General features: G+C 44.7%; 1 protein-coding gene across 1 annotated transcript; it reads right to left on the bottom strand.

The window, feature by feature from the left end:
• Positions 1 to 670: 670 nt before the first annotated feature.
• On the bottom strand, positions 671 to 27,357 carry UPRT (uracil phosphoribosyltransferase homolog). The gene is made up of 7 exons (XM_048865239.2): positions 27,026 to 27,357; positions 13,063 to 13,105; positions 9,019 to 9,088; positions 6,748 to 6,810; positions 5,677 to 5,838; positions 3,826 to 3,924; positions 671 to 1,126 (listed from the first exon to the last, which is right to left on the bottom strand). Exons 1-7 carry the CDS (start codon positions 27,301 to 27,303, stop codon positions 1,020 to 1,022), a joined length of 822 nt encoding a protein of 273 aa, XP_048721196.1. The 5' UTR covers positions 27,304 to 27,357; the 3' UTR covers positions 671 to 1,019.
• Between the last annotated feature and the right edge of the window lie 59 nt (positions 27,358 to 27,416).

Below are 27,416 nucleotides of genomic sequence, written 5' to 3'. Positions count from 1 at the left end.
AGACAAGACCCTGTTTTGTTGTGCACTTGAAGCTGACGGACTTAAATATTTTACAGTAAAAATTACACACCAAGAAGCTAGAACTACATTTAAAGTGTGTCAGAGTTTTAGCTTGTGTTTAAGAAGCATTTAGACCTAATTACTGGACATAAAATGCAAGACAGCTACCAACATAAACCCCTTTCTTAGGAATGCTGGCTGATAGATAGGGCTAGAAACCAGGCATCACTTCATCTGACATTTTACTTATCTTTAAAATGGTTAATTAGAACACATATGTAGCTTAACACATAGGGGTTTTAATAAGGCACAACTGCTAAGTATTTTGTGTAGAGATTTTTTTTGAAAACCATACTGTTGCCATCTTCAGCACTAGCCCTTTGAGCATTTTCACTACAGCAGCAAGTGGGTTATGGTGGAAGGTTTCTTTATTTTTTAGTACCACAGAGCTTAATGAGGCACCTACATGTTTTACTATGTGGAATTAATCCATAAAGAACAATGACCTAAAAAGAGTTGAAATCAATGGCTGTGGGCACCATCCAGGGACCAGAAATCTACCTCTGGTGCTAATCTCTATGCAGAGTTCCTAGTGCCTTCATGATTTTTGAATTAGTAAAATAAGCTGTAATGACTACACCAGCACAATGAAAACTGTACCAACATAAAATGAAATCTACACTGCATGCTTTACAGCATGATTTTATTTTGCTATTGCAAACAGCTATAGAACAGGGTTATGAAAGAATAAATAAATTAAAGCACTGAGTGTGTAACGATTTCCAAAAGCTCATTAAACAGCCTTTAGTTTATAATAATTGAATGTTCTTCATTATTGTATCTGATTCAATTTTCAGAAAGTAACCAAACAAAATGAATGTAGGTCAAATATTTTTCCCCTCTGGCCAATAAAGATTTTAAATATGCCTGCAGCCAGCCCTGCTACAAATAATAAAACGTAGAAAAAACACCATTGTAATATACAGCAACATATTGACATAACCAGTTTGTGTTAAGTGTCAGTCCGTTCCAAAATACTTCTGTCCAAAGTGTGTTGGTGCAACAGGATGAACTTCTGTAGTTAAAATTGTGATCTCTGGGAACTCCTGGATGATAGATTTGGCACCTTTTAAGGAAGAAAGAAGAAAATAGTTGAAACTACACTTTGTAGTTCAGTCCAGCACCTACAGGATTTTATAATCAGTTGAGCAGAGGTTGGTCCCCTGTAGTTACCTCACCTCTGCTGTTTGATCCACTTTTTGCATTTACACTGGGCTTGTGCAGGGCTGAAACTGTGGAAAAGCAGCATCACTTGCCCCACAACCTCAGCCGTGCAGAACACAATGCCACCCACAGCCTCAGAAACAACTCTGACATCATAATCAAAAAGGCTGACAAAGGAGGTGCTGTTGTCATCATGAATAGGTCGGAATATGAACAAGAGGCTGCTAGGCAGCTCTCCAACACCACTTTCTACAAGCTATTACCCTCTGATCCCACTGAGAGTTACCAAAAGAAACTACAGCATTTGCTCAAGAAACTCCTGAAAAAGCACAAGATCAAAATCGCACAGACACACCCCTGGAACCCCGACCTGGGAAGTTCTATCTACTACCCAAGATCCATAAACCTGGAAATCCTGGGCGCCCCATCATCTCAGGCATTGGCACCCTGACAGCAGGATTGTCTGGCTATGTAGACTCCCTCCTCAGGCCCTACGCTACCAGCACTCCCAGCTACCTTGGAGACACCACTGACTTCCTGAGGAAACTACAATCCATCAGTGATCTTCCTGATAACACCATCCTGGCCACTATGGATGTAGAAGCCCTCTACACCAACATTCCACACAAAGATGGACTACAAGCCGTCAAGAACACTATCCCCGATAATGTCATGGCTAACCTGGTGGCTGAACTTTGTGACTTTGTCCTTACCCATAACTATTTTACATTTGGGGACAATGTATACCTTCAAATCAGCGGCACTGCTATGGGTACCCGCATGGCCCCACAGTATGCCAACATTTTTATGGCTGACTTAGAACAACGCTTCCTCAGCTCTTGTCCCCTAACGCCCCTACTCTACTTGCGCTATATTGATGACGTCTTCATCATCTGGACCCATGGAAAAGAAGCGATGGTCACATAAACACCACCCTATACCGGAAACCTACTGACTGCTATTCCTACCTACATGCCTCCAGCTTTCACCCTGACCACACCACACGATCCATCGTCTACAGCCAAGCTCTGCGATACAACCGCATTTGCTCCAACCCCTCAGACAGAGACAAACACCTACAAGATCTCTATCAAGCATTCTTACAACTACAATACCCACCTGCGGAAGTGAAGAAACAGATTGATAGAGCCAGAAGAGTTCCCAGAAGTCACCTACTACAGGACAGGCCTAACAAAGAAAATAACAGAACGCCACTAGCCGTCACCTTCAGCCCCCAACTAAAACCCCTCCAACGCATTATTAAGGATCTACAACCTATCCTGAAGGATGACCCAACACTCTCACAAATCTTGGGAGACAGGCCAGTCCTTGCCTACAGACAGCCCCCCAACCTGAAGCGAATACTCACCAGCAACCACATACCACACAACAGAACCACTAACCCAGGAACCTATCCTTGCAACAAAGCCTGTTGCCAACTGTGCCCACATATCTATTCAGGAGACACCATCACAGGGCCTAATAACATCAGCCACACTATCAGAGGCTCGTTCACCTGCACATCTACCAATGTGATATGCCATCATGTGCCAGCAATGCCCCTCTGCCATGTACATTGGTCAAACTGGACAGTCTCTACGTAAAAGAATAAATGACACAAATCAGATGTCAAGAATTATAACATTCACAAACCAGTCGGCAAACACTTCCATCTCTCTGGTCATGCGATTACAGACATGAAAGTTGCGATATTACAACAGAAAAACTTCAAATCCAGACTCCAGTGAGAGACTGCTGAATTGGAATTCATTTGCAAATTGGATACAATTAACTTAGGTTACCTTGCATAATTACTTAGCCACTCCCACTCTCTGTTCAAGCCTAACACCCACCCACCCCCTTCCTCATACATTCTTGTTAAACCCTGGATTTGTGCTGGAAATAGCCCACCTTGATTATCATACACATTGTAAGGAGAGTGATCACTTTAGATAAGCTATTACCAGCAGGAGAGTGGGGTGGGGGTAGAGAATAACACCCATTTTTTCATGGTTTGTGTGTATAAAAATCTTCTGTATTTTCCACAGTATGCATCCGATGAAGTGAGCTATAGCTCACTAAAGCTTATGCTCAAATAAACTGGTTAGTCTCTAAGGTGCCACAAGTGCTCCTTTTCTTTTCTGCTATGTCTCTGTTTGAATTTCACGAGTAGCCCTGACAGGCATTAGAATTTCTCCATCCTCCCACCCCACTAAACAGAAACCAAAAGTCATTCTCAAAGCCCCAGAAGTCAGCAGAGTAAGATGGGACTGAATTCCTTTCTTAACCAGTCAATGCCACTGTTATTCACAAGGGATCGCTATTGAGTCATATGACATGCCCTTTAACAGAGTGGAAAGGAAAACATCAAATTGAACCAACGTCTTTCATGTCACATTTTATAAACTACCCTGACCACCTGTTGTTGTTTTTGTTTACATTTTATCCATTTCTTTCCTCGATTTATAACTTTTCTCCCACTTCAGTCCCCAAATAAGACTACATTAAATCAGCTCACTGGAACTCTTTTTAAAATCTACTCATTGTGTACAGTTCTGTGTTGCATGAATAACCTTCTCCCAACCTATTCCTTCAACTTACCATGAGGTGTGGAGAATAGGCTTAGTAGGATAATGACACTTGGTTGAACGCCATGTTCTATAAGAACTTTTACAGCTTCAATGACAGTATTGCCAGTGCCTGGGAGGAGGGGAAAAACAACACTGTCCTTATCAGAAAGACTTTACAAGTCATTTGGAACTAGATTAAGCAGAATTCACCTTCAGAGGGGATTAGCGTACCACCAATACTAGCGTGTAAGTAAACAGACGGAATATGTCCCTTTTCTGCTGCAGAACAGACCACTCACTCTGTTACCTATGGCAGCTTCGTGCCTTGATGACGCTACTGCAGCTAGGCACTAAAATACTGTATTAAGGGCAGGTTTCAGAGTAGCAGCCGTGTTAGTCTGTATTCGCAAAAAGAAAAGGAGGACTTGTGGCACCGTAGAGACTAACCAATTTAAATAAATGGGCTAGTCTCTACCGTGCCACACGTCCTCCTTTTCTTTTTGTATTAAGAGCCTGACCCAAAGTCCATTGACATCAATTGGCTCTTGGTTAGTCCCTCTGGCAAGAAATCACAGTTGAAACAGAAAATGACAATCGAGTTCCTTGTGAAGGAGGAGAATTAAGTATTAGAAAATTCGCTTCAGCCTGACGTAAACTCTACCAGCTTCTGAGGCTCTTTGGTGGCATTAATTAATTTAATTTTGAAATAATTTAATATAAACTGTTAAATAGAATTTTTAAATGTAAAATTAGCGTTAACTAGTATTTAATTAATTTGAAATTTTAAAGTGTTTAGCATGCAATAATAGTTCTAAATCTTTTCTACACTTACATACTAAAATTTATATATTAAAAAAGCAATTTACAGCAAACCCCAGTTCTCCCCCACCCCACATACACAGTGGGTCATACTCAAGCAATTTGCACCACATTTATTTTACCTCATTAGATATCGCCTCAACGTGTGTATTTTGAAAATAATGCCTCAACAAGTAATGCAGTTTGACTAAGGACTTGGCTACACTTGTGAGTTAGAGCACATTAAAGCAGCCCCGGGCGCCCAAGCTCCCTACCCATCCGCACTGGCAAGGCAGGTAGAGCGCTCTGACTCCACGGCTAGAGCGCTCCTGGTACTCCACCTTGGTGAAAAGATTAACGCTTGCTGCGTCTTGACTGAAATGTCTGGGCGTCAGTGTGAACGAGGTGTTGCATTACTGCGCTCTGATCAGCCTCTGGAAACGTCCCATAATCCCCTTAAGTCATGTGGCCACTCTTGTCATTGTTTTTGAATCACTACAGGAATGCAGGTATGCCCTTTGAAAGCTCTGTTTCTGACAGCCGGCTGCTTATCTGCTCCGAGACAAAGCAACCATTAGTGTGGAATGCTGAGAGAGAGAGGCGAGGGGGGGTCTGCTGCTGTCTGAACTTACAAGACAGCATGCTGACATGCTCTCTGCCCCGCCAAACCCCTCTCTCTCCCCCCACATACACACAACACACTCCCTGTCACACTCCACCCCACCCCACCCCCATTTGAAAAGCACACTGCAGTCACTTGCATGCTGGGATAGCTGCCCATAATGCACCACTCCCAATGCTGCTGCAAATGTGGCCATGCCAGTGCGCTTGAAGCTGTCAGTATGAACAGACTGCAGTGCTTTCCCTACTGCGCTCTCCAAAGGCTGGTTTAATTCAAAGCCGTCTACGTTGGCAAGTGTAGCCATGCCCTAAGGTTTATTCTAGCCGAACTTGATAAATTCTCTGCGGTGTTGCTCAAGGCAAGCTAAAATCCTACTAGTAGTCATTGACATTCAGGGAATTTTACACAGAACACCGATTAGTCAAACAATATTTAACACTAACAATTCTCTAAGACACTCACTCAGTATTGGGTACATGAGAAGAACTTTTCTCCTGTAAATGTCTGGTGGAAACTTGGCATAGTACACTTTGGCTCTCTGAGTCTCTTCGTCGCTCTGTATCAGGATTTTTCCTATTCGGATGGATCTGCAGCAATCCCGTAAGCCTTGTTCCATTGCCTCTCCTTCAGTTTAGTAACAAGAACAACAACAAAAACCCTGTTACACATCAAGGAAGAAAGCACCACAAGCTACTACTAGTAAAGGACATTCAATATTTAACTGTGGTAAGGAGATTATTAAACCAAATGGCTAAAATCACATTAGATTATTAACTGGAAGTTTTCACTCTGCTTAGATAATGAAGTTAGCCTGATCAGTATCACTCATTGGTCCCAAGCACTAACACAAGGCTGGTTTTCAAGGATATAGCAAATCTAAATCTAAAATATAGCAAAGTTTCCTACAAACATTTTGATCATTCCTAATCAGTATGAAAAACCGCTTTGAGTACTGAGATGGAAACTCATCTGCAAATCTCTAGATACTGATGCATCATCATGATACTATAGAGGGGACAGAAAACACTGCATCAAGTGGATTTCAGCCTCTTGCTGTTAGATCTTTAAGAACTGTTGCTATCAAGCTGCTAATTAAGTTAGACAAAAAAACCCACTAGCATTCCCCAGAATGTGCACAATTTCTACCAGTAGCCACAGTTTATTTGGAGAATTGTCGGGAGGGGGAAATTAATGGAAACAAGGATAGGGGTTTCTAGAAGCAAGGAAAGAAGGGCAGGCCTTGCTCCATTTGAATGTCCTCGACCTAGAACCCCTTCTCTAGCAGCCACAGGAAATCCCCAGCAACTGTTCTATTTCCTAAGGGCTTAATAAAACACATTACTTGATAGTGGTTGGGTGTAAGCTTGGTTGGAAACAGGACACTTTTATGAAGAGAGAAGAATGGCAGTTGGAGGACTTTGGTGAATTTTGTTCATCAGAGTAAAAGGGGTTGTTGCTGTTCTTAAAAGCAAGGTGGTAAAGAGATTTAAAGAAGAGCTTTAAACACAGACGCATTAAGAAACCATGGCTTACCACTTCTCATTATGCTGACTCCACAGTTTCCCTTCTCAAATTTCACTCCTTCATACTTGTACCCTGTGGGAGGAAAGACAGACCTGATGATCAGTGAAAGTCATTGTGCCTTTTTAACCCATTTGGTGCCCCATTAGGTTATAGTCTTAAATGATATTCCCATGAATGGAACTAACATCTCTCTAAGTACATACTGTATAAAGAGGAGCTACGGATGTATGCCATAGTCTGCGTGGACCAATAGTATGATAGTGTGCCAAATACTATGGGCCTAAAAAAGTGATGGGCAGAGGAACAAAAATGTAAGTTGGCAAAGGGCTGGTAACATGGAGTTTAGAGGAGAGCCTTCCCTGCTGTAGGATTTTAGTTTAATAACTCCTATTCTGGGCACACTTCTTATGAAGGATGCCATACAAAATAAAGCTGAATGGTAACTTCAGAAGAAGCGAATGGATACAGGCCAGTGCTGTGAACAGATACCAGAAATATGAAACTACTTGAGTTATTTGATTTGTGCAAGGAATAACCGGAAAATACTATGCAAGTGATGGGGTCAACTGACAGCCCTGGAAGCTAAAGTCCTTTACTTATTCAAAAAACAGCTTGGACAGCAGGGCAAGCTTCCCCTGCCCAAGCATTGTGCTTCAGTCTTAATACTGAGGCTGGTGCAGAGTTCAGTCTACACCTGTGGAGACTGAGGGAATTATGTGTAATATTTTTTATAAATATCAAAAGCCCCTGTGGTTCTCTGTGTGACGTTACCCAGCCTGACTGCCAGGAGATAAATCAGAAGAGGCTGTTCAGAAGGAAGCAAACAAAAACTGAAATAATGTCCTTGAGGAAACACTGGGTAAGCTGTTTATTGGGAAATAGCCTGGGTGAAGCCAGGAAGTGGGTAAGCAAGGTTACTCTTCCCAAGGCTCAGCCTAGCATCAAAGGAGATGCTAAACCTTAAAGATGCCAGCCTCGGGCAGGAGGAAGGGTTGAGTGAGTGGCCAGAGGCTGCCCAATGAGTGTCAGCAACAGCTGCCATCCTGGCAAGGGAGGACAGATGCAGAAGAGACATGCTGCAAGCATGACAGTCTCCTTCTCCCAGCCAGAGATGAGGGTTACTCACAAATGCGGGCAAAGAAAGATTATGGTACAGGTAAGGGAAGATGTGTATAGGACTCTGTTGCATTAACTCTTTGCTCAGGGTGCTATGTTCCTTTGGGGGTAAGAATACTTAATGCTTTGTTTTGGAAAAGCTGCTGTTTAGTTGCTTTAACTAGTAAGAGGGTTTGAGAGCTAAAGTGCTTATAGGTGCCAAGTGCTGTTGGGTCTGTCACATTAACACAGTTGGGAACACAGATCTGGTCGGAGAGCGGTTGGTCCATGTGGTGCCATCCAGAGTGAGCTGCAGGAAGCCAGGCCTGTCACCTAACAGGAACATTCAAGAGGTCTAAGGCACAGTTTGCTCTATAACCATGGCAATGGCCCAGTCAGAAGTCCTTGGGCGTTCTTCTGCAAAGGAGCTACCAGCTGCAGTTTGGAATACAGCAAACTCATTTCACAGAGGGCACTTAACAAACAGCCTTCAAGTGGTGTCAGCTGTTGATCGATGTGGACTGGATTTGAATCCAGTGTTCCAGAGGAGAAAGGCGACACTTCTGTTAAACCAGTAAAACAATGTTCATCTGTATTACTTTTAAAGCCTCTTTCCCAAATTCTAGCTAATGCTACACTGTTTCCTGTTTAACCTGTCTTGCCTGTAACCCCATATTTGGCTTCAACGGGAACAAGCCAAAATGATTCCTATGGGTTCTCTCTAGTGTTAACACATAGATGCTTCCCTGATGATGCAGAAACTAACTTCCTGCTCCTCTGTTATCACTGCTATCTGGTCCCCAGTTGAAAGCAACCAGGCACAGAGAATTTTGCAAGACCTCTTAAATTTGCCTAAATCCCCCCAACTCTCCTTAATGGGTAAGTAAAACATCATCAGGGTTATTTTCATCATCACAGTAAGGGCAAGTAAGCAGATCTGGCACCTGGACTGGTACATTTTCATGATCATTTTGCTAGACTGATTTAAATTCTTACTAAATAACTCTTGTGTGTCTTGCTGAAGTGTATTAGCCAGTAAAGTTTGGGTTTGTTAAATGTCAGGAAGCGGGGCCTGACCTGAATGTTCAGCTGAGTCAGCCTCACAAGGATTCTAAGTTCTACTTTACATATAGTATGAAGCTTCTACTGCCAACCCTACCAGCTGGGGAGTAAACTCCCAATTACCTGTTGGAGTGGTCACTGTGCATTCTGTATATGGCAGCTGATTTAATCCCTCTTCAACCACAAGTCTGATCTGTAGAACCAAAGGAAAGCATCAGCTTAGAGAGGTTTCTTACCCATCAAGGTAAGGTACTGTATTCTAGTAGTTTTACCAACATACAGTGAACATGTTTCAACAAGGTTTTCCCCTTGCCAGTTTATTTTCATATCCCTATCTCCGTTCAGGAGCTGCAGTGGGCTGCCCAGAACAGCCTGACCCGCAGCACTGTAAACACAAAGCTAAGTTCCCCAAGGCAAATCAATCAATAGAGAAATATCATCACCCCTCCCTTTGACACCTATCAGTTGTCATTATTATGGGATGCTCTGCAAAAAGATTTCACGTTCACAAACATGGCCCAATTTCAGCAGGGATATCTCTACAGGAGACAGAGCCAGTAAATTCCACAGCCTCAGGTGATCTGAAAACCCCTAGTCCTCCCCCAATGATAGCTCTGTAGCTGTACCCCAGGCAAGGTTATTTAAAATGTATTAATCTGACCCAGGGATGATTTCCCATGAAAGGAGCTCCAGGTATTAAAGATTTAGAAAGTAGAGCGAGCCAGCAATTCAGAGCCCAGAATGCTCAAAAACAAAACAAAACAAAACAAAAAAAAAACCCAAAGCCAAGCAAAGATGAAAATGTATTAAGCAAAAGTCACTGTATAATGATAGAAGTGAGGCAATCTCTCACAGGACTGAGCACATAACTTATCCATTGACCAAAAAAATATAAGGTTCATCTCTACTGTTCTCATTCCAGGAACAGGGCAAAACCCACCAGAGGAATCTTTTCTATCCTTCCCTCTCAACCCAGTTCCCAGTGCAGACAGACTGTCTGTTTAAGGGAAGTTCTTCAGTTGCAGTCAGTGCCAAAGGCCTTTCGATTTATTGTCACGCCAAAGAAAGTTCAGTAATTTTATTGGCATGACAAGGTTGATGAGTGTTCTCAAGCTTACCACCACAACAATTTCAATTCGGAGCAGAGTTTTATAGTGGGCCACATTCAGAGATGATGGACAGGTTATGTCAGTGAGTGAGTGGGTCAGAGTTGGTGTAATTCACACACCCAGGGGCCAGAAGACAAGAAAAGCAATTAGCAAGATGCTGTAAGTAAATGTCAGGAAAGATGGATGCTTTCATTTTTCTCCATGGCATATAAATGACACCAAACTGCATATCAGGAAGTGGGTCCTACTGAGTCCTGCACCTCCATTGGCATCCCCTGTGAATTTGGCCCAGTGTGTTCATCTCTAGTTTGGTAGTTACAGCTAACAGGAAGCTGTCACTGCCAACTTACTCCCTTTTTTAAAGTGAAGTTTTCTTTCTTGCGCTTTACTGGCACATTCTAATCCTGACAGCTTGAAGGAAATATCACTTGTATCTGGTTGTGCTGTTTGTGGGAAGATGCATCTTTTAGTACTCTTAAACCAAGATGCACCAGGCTTTGAACGTACATGCCTAGGACCGGGAACAGAAAGGGGCAAAATAAATTACCTAGACCAGGTATGGAAGGCACCCACCAAATGCTGATTTCATGTTTACAGTGCTAGCACAACTCACTCAGAGACTTAGGTTATGTCTACACTATCAGGGTAAATTGACCCAAGTTACGCTACGCCAGTGTGAATAATGTAACTGGAGTCGATGTAACTTATGTCGGCTTACTGCAGTGTCTACACCGTGCTGGGTCAACGGGAGACACTTTCTCGTTGACTTACCTTACTCCTCTTGTTCCTGATGGAGTACTTGGTCGAGTCCCGCTAAATCGACCCCCAGTGCATCGATTGCAGCAGTGCCGATCCCGCAGTAGTGTAGACATAGCCTGAGTTCTACTTTGTGTTTGAGTCCAGTGTCTCCAACTCTTCAGTGGAAGAGACTGGAAAGCCCTGCAGTGTTCTCCAGCAGCTCCTGGTCTGCTCCCAAGGCTTTTCAAAGAGCCTCTACTCAACCTTTTCAGACCAAACATCAATGTTTTGATATTTCACCACCAAAGCTCTAATCCAAGTCTTTATAATGCTCAGATCATCTTCTTAGGCCATTATTTTAACCATGTGCCTCCACTAGCTTCCCCTTCTCTTCTACAAACACCAGATTTGTCCTCACCATCGTGTTTTAGCTGCCTGACACACCCTTCACAGATGCATTAGCACATCAGTGACAGCCACCTTCCCTCTGCCAGCCTTTCCACCTATTAGTCCCCTTCTCCCCATAGCACCTTTGCACACACTCTCATGCTGCCTATTACGTATGGGAACAATTGCATGAAAAAAATCTGCACTGCTAAATTTATCGGCCTTCAAATCTCTCCCTGTGACTCATCTGCTGTGACCCTCCCAGAGACTGCTAGCAGCCAGTGCCAAGCAGGCAAAAAGCTAAACTCTGCTCACATCCAATCCCACCTCTCTGTTTATTTCATCCATCTGTTACATTTTATCATTTGGGCAGGGACTGGCTTTTTATTAGGTTTGTAAAGCACCTAGCACAATGGAGCCCCAATCTGCCTAGAGCTCTAGGCACTACCAAAGTACAAATCAAACAATAAAATATACAAAACAAGACATCCCACAATCCTATGCACGGGTTCTCCATTTCTTCCCTCTTCTTAGGAGGAGGAGGGACCTGATACCTGTCTAACGAATGTCAAGCCTGTTGTATGACCAGCAGGTAGAGGCAATCCTGTGAGCAGCAGCTCTAGATCTGTAAATGTGCAGGTTAAGCAACACTGGACTCCAGCACCAGGAGCCTGAGTTTGGCTCAGTGACTGGAAAGTTACAGCCTGCAGCAGTGAGGAAGTAGTTTGTACATCCCTAAGACGGGCACAACACGTCCAGGAAAATATGAGAGGGCCCAGGGTGAGGACTTTCACACTGGGGAACTGCAACAGGGGTAAGTTAGGGTTAATTAAGGTTTTCTCCTGCCTGTCTTGCAATAGCCATTGTTTCCCTTCTATCAAAACTTTAGCAACATATTTTTGACCCATCTTCTTTTTTGAAGTGATTTGATAGGGGAGGAATACCCCTTTGAGAGTAGGTCATGATGGGAACCCTCTGCAGAGTAAAAAATAAAGTGCTTTCAGAAGGAGCTCAGTGTGGTAGAAACTCTTGTAGAGAAAGCACCCTTGATGGAGAGAACCAAGTTCTGTTAATGTTCAGTACGGTTTATTTTTATTGTTTGCAAATCTTGACTCTGCGTATAATAAGATTTTGGGAATCCTGGGAACCCTGACAAATAGGAACACTAAAATGGAAGTGACCTAGAAATAAGTCTTTCACATCCTGTGTGTATCTTCCACGATTGTCCTTATTTGCTTTATTAACTGTCACAAATGTGTGTTTGAAACAAATGACATTTGTTGGAGACTGTGACGTTACACCCCATATTCTTCATAGAAATATGGTTATGATATGAATATGGCATAAGTAAGATAGATAGCTCATGTAAGATATCATTGGAAAGGTTATGATTTAATGAATGTGATTATCCAATTTGTATGCCTGTATCACAGTATTAACATGTTAGCAGATTGAAGTAAAAACCGTAGGCTCCCTGGTAGTGTTACTTTGACTTGTTAATATGTACTGGTGGAGGTAAAGGCTCTTGGATTGTTATTACTATTATTTATTTGTAATATCGTGTAGTCATGGAACAGGACCCCATGTTCAGGCCATTAAAGATCCCATGGCACTTTTAACAAGAGTATGGGTGTTACTCAGGGAAACTGAGGTAGGCACATCTGTTTCCCTAGCATTCTCAATTACCTACAAGCTTTTCACTTCTGTTCTAACATAGTAGTGTGTGCTGTTAAAACAGCTGCTGCATTCCACAGGTGGCTGAAGGTATTTGTGAAATCCTTTGGCATGAAAGGCATCTTATACAAAGACATTAAGAAAGTTACCGTCAAACAGCATTCACAAATCGCTCCCACCCAATGACTCTCCAGCATGAAAGTCCTGTTTAACACAAGTGTCAAAGCACAGCAACAACAAGAAGAAATTCTCCACCTACCAGACGATCAGCAGAAAACACGAAGTCCCCTCTACTGGCTGTCCTGAAAAAGGTAGCAAAAGTGCTAAATTAAATTGCGGAATAACTTTTATTTCGATAACACTGATAAATAATTCAAGGATAGTACACTGTACATAGCAGGAGTTCTCTGCATAACTAATTTCTACTGGATAAAACTAATTGGAATCTCTTGATAGTGGGTAACTAATATTCAGGGAACATAAAGCTACAGCCAGGCTTGCCTCTTACTATAGGCTAACATTTTGCAGTGCTTTGCCCAAAGCAATTAGAATATGAAAACCTAAGATTGCTATGTAAGCTTTCCATGGGAAAATCTGATCTTGCTTCCACTCCATCCTTGCAGGCCACCCAAACTATCATGTGTTCACTTCTTGAATTTACAAACATTGTGTTCAATATCCTGCGTCCAATCAAGTCAATAGCCAGAAGCATTGTCATCAAATGGGAGCAGTACCAAGCCTCCAGCGCTGAACTAAGAATCCAACTGTCTGTCTGACAGCCCTAAAAAACCCCAAACAAGCCATCAGAATATCATGTACAAGCACATCTTAGTACTACATGCAATTAGTTGCAGCTCTCTCTAAATTTCCATAAAGAAATGTTGGCACCAAACTCCATATTTTTGCAATATTTTACTTGAGGGTTTACCTGCATGAAAGTCAGGAAACTTGGTTATTCCCAGAGCAACTGGTGACTTGGCCACATTAAAGACATTGTTTTTAAAGGGACAGTGTCAGTTTGTCTTAATTTCTTTCCCCATGTTACCAATCTTATACTAATAATAAGTTTATTTAGTTTATCACATCACTGCTATTTATTTTTTGGCTTTCAATTATGCAGTGAACACAGACTAATCACTTTCTGGTTCTCTGGCATTAAAAGGAAACCCAAAACTTTTTTTAAAATGGCTTCAGGTAAATCTGCACAGTGTTCCTCTGATAATTCTTGTGATTTTACAATCATATTTTGTTTTTTTAGATTTTGATTGATATTTTGTTCTTTGATATTAATTAATTATTGGGAAAAGGGGAGTGAGCAGTGAGATCGCAAAACTTGCAGATGGCACATCTAGGTTCTTCCATACCATGGAATCTAAGAGGATCTAGGTAAGCTAAGTGACATAATGACAGATGAAATTCACTGTTGACATTCAAAATGATGCACATAGCTTATTACATTAATTATATTGACTTGGGGGGAGACCTGGGTCTCACTAAGCAAGCAGTGTTTGACTGCATAAGAATAGAGAATAATTCTGAAAATATGGCAGACCAGTGGTGTTCAGGCCTGGTGACCCGATGTCAAAAATGAGAGTAGACTCAGGAGTAGACTCAATATCACAAAGAAGAGAAAATATATTGAGGCAATACTGCCAAGTTCCTCTTGCTGTCAAATCTAGAATTAAGGCACCGAGTGTATTTTAAGTGTCTGCCCTGCTAGAAGTGGAACATGCAGGGGATGCCACCCTCCACTGCCCCCCCAGCAGTGAAGTCATCTCACTGATGTGTTATGCACTGCTGAGTCATCCGGCTTTGTACAGCAGTGAGGAGCATATACCCTGCTGCTTTACTGTCTTCAGTTCTATATTATTCACTCTAAACACCTCAGGGAATAAAAAGCCTAAGTAGAATACAATAAAATGGTCACAAACAAAAGCCACAATAACCTTTAAATACCTACACTTAAATCCTGCCTCGTGTTAAGTCTGGATTTTAAACAATACAGACACACTACTGATCTAAGCTAACGAAGTTGCTTCTATGGAAACCAGAGATCTTGGGTGCACTAGACTTGATTTTATTGCAAATTGCAATACTACAGGTTTTAGCCTCCAGATCACTCAATCTAATTTATCCCTGCCATGAATGAATGAACTTTTGTGAGATGATTTTTATAGTCTCACCAGTACAGAGCTTTAAACAAGAGACTACAGCAGTGTGCTCCCACATAACCAACATTGAAATGCACAAGTACATTCTCCATTAGAGGGTTCAAAATTCACATCCATTAGACTTAAACTGTGGGCAACCACCTCTAACTAAACACTGGAAAGCTTGCAAAACTGAGCAAGTTTGCGAAAACATCTTGGATGTAGAGATGAGGAAGTGATATGGAACCTATCCTATCCCCCAGTCTCCTGCACACGTGCCCAACTCCTGTTAATATTAATGACAGCTACATAAAGGAAGCAAAAGGAACATGGACAGCTCTAGAGAGAGAAGTGGACTAAGTCAGTAATGACGATTTGGTGGACTAACGTATGCTATCTTACCCAGTATGAGGCATTAGAAGGACTAGTAATAATGCCAATTACTTTAACTTCCTTAGGCTTCAGGGGTTGTACTGAAAACAATGCCAGGACAACACCCTGGTGATGGCAGAAGAACCTAAACAGAACAGAAAGGAGAGAAATACCCACCGGCTATTTGTGGTGATAAAATACATATATTTAAGACTTCATCTTGCAGACACAAGGTTTGTCCAAGAATAGTCACTTGCCAAACGGGCCCAAATCTTGGCCCTCCTGTGCTTTGTCACATGCCGCTGACCAGAGCGCCACAGCATGGCATGACTCCACGGATACAGAGCTTTGTAAGTATCCTAAAAGGGGGAACCCATGAAATGCCACCCAGCCCACAATGGTAAGAGCTTTTTTAAAGTGTCTTGAGATTTTGCCTGATTTTCCCCACCATATTTTGCAGCAGATGCCAGATAGTTATTGCAATGCAGGAGTGTATTAACTTCCCTGATTCCTGGAGAGAGGGGAGAAAGACTTATTTGCGTGAGCTCCCACTTCCCCAAGCACCTCCCACCATGGAATGAACACAGAGCCCCACTGTGCCCCTCTTCTGCACTAGCCCCAACTGTCCTCAGGATCCCACAGGCTAATATGGAACTAACCTGTGTCAGAGTAAGAGACTATCCCACCCCTGCTCCCGAGGAAGAGCCACAAACTGCCTCACTCAGCCCTATATCTTGGTCACTTCTCTCTCATCCTGCCCCTCCCAACTTTGTGGCTTTTTCATAATGTCCCAGTGCCTCGACCATCTGTCTTCTGGTGCACTAAGCAAACACACCTCCCCTCTAAGACTTGTAATTGTGGTGCTATCTGCTCATTTTTATACTACTTTCTATCTAGAGAGATCTGAAACAAGACGTGATCTGGATACCCTGTAAGTGAGCCAATTTTTCCTTCCTTCCTAGCATTGTCTATTGAGGTCTCATTATGATATCCGTATCAAGCAGACCAAGCTCTTGGCAGCATGGAACTAGTCCTAGCTGCAAAGCTCCATGCCTATCCCTGCTGCATCCATTCTTAAGAGGATTTCCAGCACTACAGTTGCTTAAAAAGACCAGACAAGATGAATTATGCCGTTCCCAGAAAAGAGCATCACAGCAAGTTCTAGTCACCCTGTGCCTAACTGTTCCTTCTCCCCTATGTGATTTAGCAGTGAACATTTTAGAATCCTCCTGGATGAAAGATTATTGCACCCTGGAATCTCTTACTCCACCACTGAAATGTAGCTGTCTTTCTCAGATGGAATGTGGCAATAAAACTGCTGCCATTTTTTCCCCTGTGAAAGTGTTAACAAATGAGATGCGAAAGCCTGCTTGCCTTTTTGAACAGCCGCATTGGGTCTTCCCCCCTTACACAGTAATGTTTTTTTCTAGTAAATGTTTAGTGAAAAGCTCAGAGCGTCAGTTACAGCTCTGCTGCCTTGTCATCATGCCATGTTCAGGATCGAGTGTAGCTCTGAGACTTGTCATCATTGCAGTAGATATTTTAGTGATCCATATTTATGAGTCTCCACCGCCTCTCAACAAAATAACATAGCCTTGCAATGAATCTAATGTGTCAATCTCCTCAACGGAAGAATCAGCCAGTGGCTTGCAGGCTTGCCAAACCCAAAGTCCTACTGAACACACTTGGAAAAGCTGAACACTTTTTTACTTGCAGCAAGAAAGACACCCACTAAGTGGGATATTTCCCTGTGTTCCAAAAATGACACAGTTTTCCTTTACTAGTCTCAAAACTCTTTACAGGGGAAACCCTTCTCACCAACAAGTTTTGAGTGGACACGACAACACCATGGGTTGGGGAGGCAGAACTGAATCCTCCCTCTCGCCGCAGCCCACTCTCAAAGCCCCCTTTCTGCTCTGCAGGGGAGACAGCTGCCAGGCAGTGTGTCTGATGTGCAGAGTCGCTCTCTATGGAACCTCCACAGCCTGTACAGCGACACTGCAGCAGCTCCGTGCATTCTGTGCCTGTGGTACTATTACTCTTCAGCACACAGAGAAAAAAGATACAGAAAAACACTAATTTAAAATAATTTAAACTACGGAAGATAAGGTTACTTAATGCATACAGGTTTCAGAGTAGCAGCCGTGTTAATCTGTATCCGCAAAAAGAAAAGGAGTACTTGTGGCACCTTAGAGACTAACCAATTTATTTGAGCATAAGCTTTCGTGAGCTACAGCTCACTTCATCGGATGCATACTGTGGAAAGTGTAGAAGATCTTTTTATACACACAAAGCATGAAAAAATACCTCCCCCAACCCCACTCTCCTGCTGGTAATAGCTTATCTAAAGTGATCACTCTCCTTACAATGTGTATGATAATCAAGGTGGGCCATTTCCAGCACAAATCCAGGGTATAACAAGAAGGTCTGAGGGGGGGCGTAGTAAAAAACAAAGGGAAATAGGTTACCTTGCATAATGACTTAGCTACTCCCAGTCTCTATTCAAGCCTAAGTTAATTGTATCCAATTTGCAAATGAATTCCAATTCAACAGTTTCTCGCTGGAGTCTGGATTTGAAGTTTTTCTGTTGTAATATTGCAACTTTCATGTCTGTAATCGCGTGACCAGAGAGATTGAAGTGTTCTCCGACTGGTTTATGAATGTTATAATTCTTGACATCTGATTTGTGTCCATTTATTCTTTTACGTAGAGACTGTCCAGTTTGACCAATGTACATGGCAGAGGGGCATTGCTGACACATGATGGCATATATCACATTGGTGGATGTGCAGGTGAACGAGCCTCTGATAGTGTGGCTGATGTTATTTGGCTCTGTGATGGTGTCCCCTGAATAGATATGTGGGCACAGTTGGCAACGGGCTTTGTTGCAAGGATAGGTTCCTGGGTTAGTGGTTCTGTTGTGTGGTATGTGGTTGCTGGTGAGTATTTGCTTCAGGTTGGGGGGCTGTCTGTAGGCAAGGACTGGCCTGTCTCCCAAGATTTGTGAGAGTGTTGGGTCATCCTTCAGGATAGGTTGTAGACCCTTAATAATGCGTTGGAGGGGTTTTAGTTGGGGGCTGAAGGTGACGGCTAGTGGCGTTCTATTATTTTCTTTGTTAGGCCTGTCCTGTAGTAGGTGACTTCTGGGAACTCTTCTGGCTCTATCAATCTGTTTCTTCACTTTCGCAGGTGGGTATTGTAGTTGTAAGAATGCTTGATAGAGATCTTGTAGGTGTTTGTCTCTGTCTGAGGGGTTGGAGCAAATGCGGTTGTATCGCAGAGCTTGGCTGTAGACGATGGATCGTGTGGTCAGGGTGAAAGCTGGAGGCATGTAGGTAGGAATAGCAGTCAGTAGGTTTCCGGTATAGGGTGGTGTTTATGTGACCATTGCTTATTAGCACTGTAGTGTCCAGGAAGTGGATCTCTTGTGTGGACTGGACCAGGTTGAGGTTGATGGTGGGATGGAAATTGTTGAAATCATGGTGGAATTCCTTAAGGGCTTCTTTTCCATGGGTCCAGATGATGAAGACATCATCAATATAGCGCAAGTAGAGTAGGGGCGTTAGGGGACAAGAGCTGAGGAAGCGTTGTCCTAAGTCAGCCATAAAAATGTTGGCATACTGTGGGGCCATGCGGGTACCCATAGCAGTGCCGCTGATCTGAAGGTATACATTGTCCCCAAATGTAAAATAGTTATGGGTAAGGACAAAGTCACAAAGTTCAGCCACCAGGTTAGCCGTGACATTATCGGGGATAGTGTTCTTGACGGCTCGTAGTCCATCTTTGTGTGGAATGTTGGTGTATAGGGCTTCTGCATCCATAGTGGCCAGGATGGTGTTATCAGGAAGATCAGCGATGGATTGTAGTTTCCTCAGGAAGTCAGTGGTGTCTCGAAGGTAGCTGGGAGCGCTGTAGCGTAGGGCCTGAGGAGGGAGTCTACATAGCCAGACAATCCTGCTGTCAGGGTGCCAATGCCTGACATGATGGGGCACCCAGGATTTCCAGGTTTATGGATCTTGGGTAGTAGATAGAATATCCCAGGTCGGGGTTCCAGGGGTGTGTCTGTGCGGATTTGATCTTGTGCTTTTTCAGGGAGTTTCTTGAGCAAATGCTGTAGTTTCTTTTGGTAACTCTCAGTGGGATCAGAGGGTAATGGCTTGTAGAAAGTGGTGTTAGAGAGCTGCCGAGCAGCCTCTTGTTCATATTCCGACCTATTCATGATGACAACAGCACCTCCTTTGTCAGCCTTTTTGATTATGATGTCAGAGTTGTTTCTGAGGCTGTGGATGGCATTGTGTTCCGCATGGCTGAGGTTATGGATATATGCCATCATGTGCCAGCAATGCCCCTCTGCCATGTACATTGGTCAAACGGGACAGTCTCTACATAAAAAAATAAATGGACATAAATCAGATGTCAAGAATTATAACATTCATAAACCAGTCGGAGAACACTTCAATCTCTCTGGTCACGCGATTACAGACATGAAAGTTGCGATATTACAACAAAAAAACTTCAAATCCAGACTCCAGCGAGAAACTGTTGAATTGGAATTCATTTGCAAATGGGATACAATTAGCTTGGGCTTGAATAGAGACTGGGAGTGGCTAAGTCATTATGCAAGGTAACCTATTTCCCCTTGTTTTTTTCTTACCCCCCCTCCCCCGACGTTCTTGTTAAACCCTGGATTTGTGCTGGAAATGGCCCACCTTGATTATCATACACATTGTAAGGAGATTGATCACTTTAGATAAGCTATTACCAGCAGGAGACTGGGGTGGGAAGAGGTATTTTTTCATGCTTTGTGTGTATATAGAAAGATCTTCTACACTTTCCACAGTATGCATCCGATGAAGTGAGCTGTAGCTCATGAAAGCTTATGCTCAAATAAATTGGTTAGTCTCTAAGGTGCCACAAGTACTCCTTTTCTTAATGCATACAGTGTCCTGGAGAGGTGAAGTATTGTACGGATATGGATGATTTAAACCATTGCTTGAAAATTTTACACAACACCTACTGTCAATGACCCAACCAAAGGCAGATACAAAAGACCAGGGAAGGCCACTGGTAGTGCCTGGTGGCAACTGCTGCGATAGCCTGCTTCCCAGTCAGCAACAAAGAGAATCTCACAAGTGTTGACAGTTTCACGGCTGCCCAACCCTGTCTGAATAACACCCAGGAAACTGGCAAGCGTCTTGTCTGCTTCATGCTGCTGCTCACGAACTTCTATAACCCGGAGAAAACGATCAAAGGCAGCCCTCTCCCTTAAAGTTGTTCCAGAGGCAGCCTCATTCCATTCTTCTCCTCTTTCACAATTGCTTTCTGGGAAATCCAGCACTCAGGAACTTTCTCTATTCCCTTTCTTGCTCTGGTAAGTTTACATCTATTAGCTACTGGGGAAAAAGGAAATGTTAGTCATATCTGTATTGCTCCCTTCTCCTGTTCAGTCACAGTCATTGCAAGTCAATAGCAGAACCTAACTGGAACTCCAAGTCATGTGCTGCTTTAGCCTCTTCTTGGTATTCTTACATGCTTTATTTAAATATTTGGTTAACAGGTGAGGCTGCAACATATACCTCACACTGATTTAGTGTCTTAAAAACTTGATTTTTCTTTAAACAGCCAAGCTTACAAAAAAGGAGGCTCTCCTTGATCAAAGGAATGAATGTGGGGGTTCAAAGCAGCAGGAATTTGAAAAGCAATCTGCTAAGTGCCAGAGAAGTGGGGATTGTAATGAAACTACTGACCTATCGAATGGCACAGTGGCACCAATGGATGCTTCTACAATAAATCTGACATCATAGCCAGTGAGCAATGGTTCTTCCTGCTCCAAAGCACAGGACCAATGTAGTACTGCTTTCTATTCTCTGTACGTATATAGCTCCTCACCACATACTATGCATTTTAGCATGTACATCCAAAAGCAGGAAGCAGAGTCATAATACAGCAAGGAGGCAGACAGTATGAAAGCTACAGCACAAGTCTTAGCAGTGAGACAAGAAGAATAATTGACTCTGAATTAAGGAAAGTGTAAGCCTCTTTTAACATGTTGTAACTAGAAGTATAAAGACAGGGTTTTTTTTTTTTTTTTACAAACACTAGGTCTTTCTACCTGTGAGGATTCCTTCCTGCTTTTAGGGTACTATTAAAAAAGAAAAGAAGAAGAAGAAGGAAAATAACAAGAGGCTAGAACTATAAAAATTGGGTAGTTAGTCATGATTTCATGTTTACTATATGCGTGAGAGGTAACTTCTAGTCTCAATCAAACTATGAATAGGAATGATCTGGCAGCAGATCTATTTTAAAGTCACTTCTTTAGCCAAACTAGTGACTTACTGGTCATGTCCTGCACAACTCCAAATAACATGTTTCTGTTCCCAGTCCCAGCTTCTTGTTCTGAGTTGGGAGACCTGAAGAAATAAAGGGACTCTGTTCCAGGTAGAAATGAGCAGGATCTTGCACTACATCTGTTAGTTAAGGAGTGGTGTTGTCTGACTCCAAAACAGCGAAAAAACCTGGTTGGATCAACACGTGTCCCAGGAGTGGGGAGACCAGGAACAAGACAGATGAAGTGGGTGAAAGAAAGCGTGCATTGTTTTTGACTACTTTCTGTCTTTGTCATGCACAAAATTTAAACAAGCCTGGACATAAGAGACTGCATCAGAATCAAGACAGTTGGCTTGCAACTACAAATAGACCATGTGGGTGTATCCCATGTGACCAATTTCCAACAAATGCAACAGGGCACACGCTGGTGCCCCATACCTTCCCCAGCTTCTATTTATGGCTCCACACAGACTTTTCATTCTGTGCACTATATAAAAAATCCAAAGAGTAGTTAAGTTTCACCACCACTATTTCCATATCACATCTTGATGTTCTCTAGAAAAGTGTTTCTCAACCAGTGGTCCCTGAGATCTACCTGACACAGTTTAGGAAGGCAGCAAGCCGGTCCCTGGTATCAAAAAGGGTGAGAAACACTGCTCTAGAGAAAGGAAGCAGCAGCTTATTACCACAAGGTCTTATGTTCTCTTGTCTCAAATGCTCCAATCAGCTCTGAACCTGCCAAGGCCAAGCGTGCGTGGCAAAAGACTCAAACTAAGGAGTGAAAAAATATTACAGGAAGCTTTAAAGTCACAGGATTCATTTCTTTAGCATAAATAATATTGAAACAGAGGTCTACACCACAATTTAGCCCCACAGCCTGAATGCCATGAGGCTGAGTCAGTTGACCCTGGCTCTTAGACTTAGCCCTAGTCTACACTAGGAGTTGAGGTCAAATTTAGCAGCATTAAATCGATTTAACCCTGCACCCATCCACACGACCAAACCCTTTTTTTCGACTTAAAGGGCTCTTAAAATCGATTTCTTTACTCCACCCCCGACAAGGGAATTAGCGCTGAAATCAGCCTTGCCGGGTCGAATTTGGGGTAGTGTGGACACAATTTGATGGTATTGGCCTCCGGGAGCTATCCCAGAGTGCTCTATTGTGACAGCTCTGGATAGCACTCTCAACTCAGATGCACTAGCCAGGTAGACAGGAAAAGGCCCGCCAATTTTTGAATCTCATTTGCTGTTTGGCCAGCGTAGCAAGCTGCAGGTGAGTGCAGAGCTCATCAGCAGAGGTGACCATGATGGAGTCCCAGAATCGCAAAAGAGCTCCAACATGGACTGAACGGGAGGTATGGGATCTGATCGTTGTATGGGGAGAGGAATCCGTGCTATCAGAACTCCGTTTCAGTTTTCGAAATGCCAAAACATTTGTCAAAATCTCCCAGGGCATGAAGAACAGAGGCCATAACAGGGACCCGAAGCAGCGCCGCATGAAACTTAAGGAGCTGAAGCAACCCTACCAGAAAACCAGAGAGACAAACGGCCGCTCCGGGTCAGAGCCCCAAACATGCCACTTCTATGGTGAGCTGCATGCCATTTTAGGGGGTTCAGGCACCACTACCCTAACTGTGTGCTTTGACTCCTTCAATGGAGAGGGAGGCAACACGGAAGCAGGTTTGGGGGACGAGAAAGATGATGATGATGAGGAGGAGGTTGTAGATAGCTCATAGCAAGCAAGCGGAGAAACCGGTTTTCCCAACAGCCAGGAACTGTTTCTCACCCTGGACCTGGAGCCAGTACCCCCCAAACCCACCCAAAGCTGCCTCCCGGACCCGCCAGGCGGAGAAGAGACCTCTGGTGAGTGTACCTTTTTAAATAGTATACATGGTTTAAAAGCAAGCGTGTTTAATGATTAATTTGCTCAGCATTCGCAGCCAGTACAGCTACTGGAAAAGTCTGTTAACGTGTCTGGGGATGGAACGGAAATCCTCCAGGGACATCTCCATAAAGCTCTCCTGGATGTACTCCCAAAGCCTTTGCAAAAGGTTTCTGGGGAGGGCAGCCTTATTCCGTCCACCATGGTAAGACACTTTACCACACCAGGCCAGTAACACGTAGTCGGGAATCATTGCAGAACAAAGCACTGCAGCACATGTTTGCTGGCGTTCAAACAACACCCGTTCTTTATCTCTCTGTGTTATCCTCAGGAGAGTGATATCATTCATGGTCACCTGGTTGAAATAGGGTGCTTTTCTTAAGGGGACATTCAGAGGTGCCCATTCCTGCTGGGCTGGTTGCCTGTGGCTGAAATGTTCCCCGCTGTCAGCCTGCTGTTAGCGTTGGGGGGAGAGGGGAAAGGGGGAGGGGTTAGCCACATGGTGGGGGGAGGCAAAATGCGACCTTGGAACGAAAGCACATGTGCTATGTATGTAATGTTAACAGCAAGGTTTACCGTGAAAGAGTGTACCCATTGTTCTATAAAATGTCTTTTGAAATACCACTGTCCCTTTTTTTTCTCCACCAGCTGCATGTGTTTCAAGTATCACACGATTTTCTCCTTCCCAGAGGCCAGCGAAGATTAGAAGGCGAAAAAAACACACTCGCGATGAAATGTTCTCTGAGCTCATGCTGTCCTCCCACACTGACAGAGCACAGACGAATGCGTGGAGACAGACAATGTCAGAGTGCAGGAAAGCACAAAATGAATGCGAGGAGAGGTGGCGGGCTAAAGAGAGTAAGTGGTGGGCTGAAGATGATAGGTGGTGGCAGCGTGATCAGAGGAGGCAGGATTCAATGCTGAGGCTGCTGGAGGATCAAACTAATATGCTCCAGTGTATGGCTGAGCTGCAGAAAAGGCAGCTGGAGCACAGACTGCCGCTATAGCCCCTGTGTAACCAACCGCCCTCCTCCTCAAGGTCCATAGCCTCCTCACCCAGACACCCAAGAACACAGTGGAGGGGCCTCCGGCCAGCCAGCCACACCACCCCAGCGGATTGTCCAAGCAACAGAAGGCTGGCATTCAGTAAGTTTTAAAGTGCTGTGTGGCCTTGTCCTTCCCTCCTCCACCACCCCACCCGGTGCTTCCCTTCTCCGCCACTCCTCCCGGGCTACCTTGGCAGTTATCTCCCCATCTGTGTGATGAATTAATAAACAATGCATGAATGTGAAGCAATAATGACTTTATTGCCTCTGCAAGCAGTGATCGAATGGGGGAGGGGAGGGTGGTTAGCTTACAGGGAAGTAGAGTGAACCAAGGGGCGGGGGGTTTCATCAAGGAGAAACAAACAGAACTTTCACACCGTAGCCTGCCCAGTCATGAAACTGGTTTTCAAAGCTTCTCTGATGCGCACCCCGCCCTCCTGTGCTCTTTTAACCGCCCTGGTGTCTGGCTGCACATAACCAGCAGCCAGGCGATTTGCCTCAACCTCCCACCCCGCCATAAACGTCTCCCCCTTACTCTCACAGTATTGTGGAGCGCACAGCAAGCAGTAATAACAATGGGAATATTGGTTTTGCTGAGGTCTAAGCGAGTCAGTAAACTGCGCCAGCGCGCTTTTAAATGTCCAAATGCACATTCTACCACCGTTCTGCACTTGCTCAGCCTGTAGTTGAACAGCTCCTGACTACTGTCCAGGCTGCCTGTGTATGGCTTCATGAGCCATGGCATTAAGGTGTAGACTGGGTCCCCAAGGATAACTATAGGCATTTCAACATCCCCAACGGTTATTTTCTGGTCTGGTCATCACTCTCGTCACCGCGCTGACGTTGCCAACTAGCCCGGTTTCACTTTGCCAGGTTCTGGTGCTGCATAAACTGCTGGATAATGCATATGATGTTTAATGTGCTCCTAACTGCCAAAGCGATCTGAGTGGGCTCCATGCTTGCTGTGGTATGGCGCCTGCACGGAAAAAAGGCGCAGAACGATTGCCTGCCATTGCTCTGACGGACACAGGGGCGACTGATGACATAGCTTACAGGGTTGGCTTACAGGGAATTAATATCAACAAAGGGGGTGGCTTTACATCAAGGAGAAACAAAAACAACTGTCACACAGAATGGCCCCCTCAAGGACTGAACTCAAAACCCTAGGTTTAGCAAGCCAATGCTCAACCCGCTAAGCTATCCCTCCCCCTGGGTATTCCAGGGAGGACTGAATCTCCATTAGTTTTCAAGGTGCCTCTGACAGACCTCACCAAAACGATTGTCGGCCGTTGATTTCACGGAGGGAGGGAGGGCGTGATGACATGTACCCAGAACTACCCGCGACAATGTTTTTGCCCCATTAGGCATTGGGATCTCAACCCAGAATTCCAATGGACGGTGGAGACTGCAGGAACTGTGGAATAGCTACCCACAGTACAACGCTTCGGAAGTCAATGCTAGCCTCGGTACTGTGGAAGCACTCCGCCAAGTTAGTGCACTTAGAGCATTTGTGTGGGGACACACACAACCGACTATATAAAAACGATTTCTAAAAAACCGACTTCTAAAATTAGACCTAATTTCATAGTGTAGACATACCCTTAGTTCTGCAAGTTTTACCCCAGGGCCAGCCAGAGACCGACCGAGCATGCTTCAGCAGCACAGTCTGACATGCTGCTCCCCACTTAGCAAAGGGGTGCTGCCGACAAATGCAAGAGTCTAAGACTGAGAAGCAAAATCAAACCCAAGACACTGTACTTCCTCGCCCCTTGAAATGCCCACAAAGCTTGAGCAGCATCTAGGTCTCAGAAAGAGTGGGAAGCCTGAACAGTGGTGGCCCTTGTGTGACCACCTACGGTGCTGCCAGACGCACTCTTGTTGTTACCAAGAACTGGCCCTCCTCACAGCCCTTCTTTGCTGAGACAAGTCATAGAATCATAGAATATCAGGGTTGGAAGGGACCCCAGAAGGTCATCTAGTCCAACCCCCTGCTTGAAGCAGGACCAATTCCCAGTTAAATCATCGAACATAAGTGACATAAGTGACATAAGTCCTGTCACTTAGGACACTTTAAACCTTTGCCTGATTCCCTCTCCATAAAATTGCACCCCACATATACCCTCAGCCTCCTGCCTGCCCCCCCAGCCCAATCCCTCCTGCTCCCCCCCATCTGATCCCCCGTCTTCTGCTTCCCCCCCCCCCATCCCACCTGCTGCCTGGGGCCCCCAGCCCGATCCCTCTTGATCCCCCACTTCCAGCCTGGGCCTCCTCAAACCGATCCCTTCTGCCCCCAGCCCCCTGCCCGCCCCCCCGGCCAATCCCTCCGCCCCACCCACCCCCAGCCCGATTCGTCCTCTTCCACAGCCCGCTCCCCACCCCACCCCACCCCCTGGTCCCCCGGGGGTCTCCGCTCTCCCCACCGCCCCGGCCGGGCCCTGCTCTCACTTGTCCCTGATGATGGTCTGCAGCTCGCGGATCTGGTCGTTCATGGGCAGCAGCTTGAGCTGGGCTCCGATCTGCAGCGGCTGCGGCCCGGGCTCCGGGGGTGGGACCCCGTTGCTGCCGCTGTCCGGGCTGGGGCTGCTGTCGGGGCCGGGCTCCGCGAAGCGGATCAGCCGCGTGCTGCCACAGCCACCCCCTGCCCCGGCCGCCGGCTGTTCCTCCTGCTGCCGCGGGCCGCCCGCCGCGCCCAACGGCCGGTTGTGGCAGGGCATGGTCTCCATGCAGCGGGGCGCGCGCCGCCACCCGCCGCCCGCGCGCAGCCCGGGTCCCTCGCTCCCGGCCGGGCCCGGCCCGCCCCGTCCGCGCCCATTGGCTCCCGGCCCTGCCACTCACC

This window comes from Caretta caretta, chromosome 9 (genome assembly GCF_965140235.1).
Source record: "Caretta caretta isolate rCarCar2 chromosome 9, rCarCar1.hap1, whole genome shotgun sequence".
In the NCBI taxonomy this organism is placed as follows: Eukaryota; Metazoa; Chordata; order Testudines; family Cheloniidae; genus Caretta; species Caretta caretta.
This window is presented reverse-complemented; position numbering and strand designations above follow the sequence as displayed.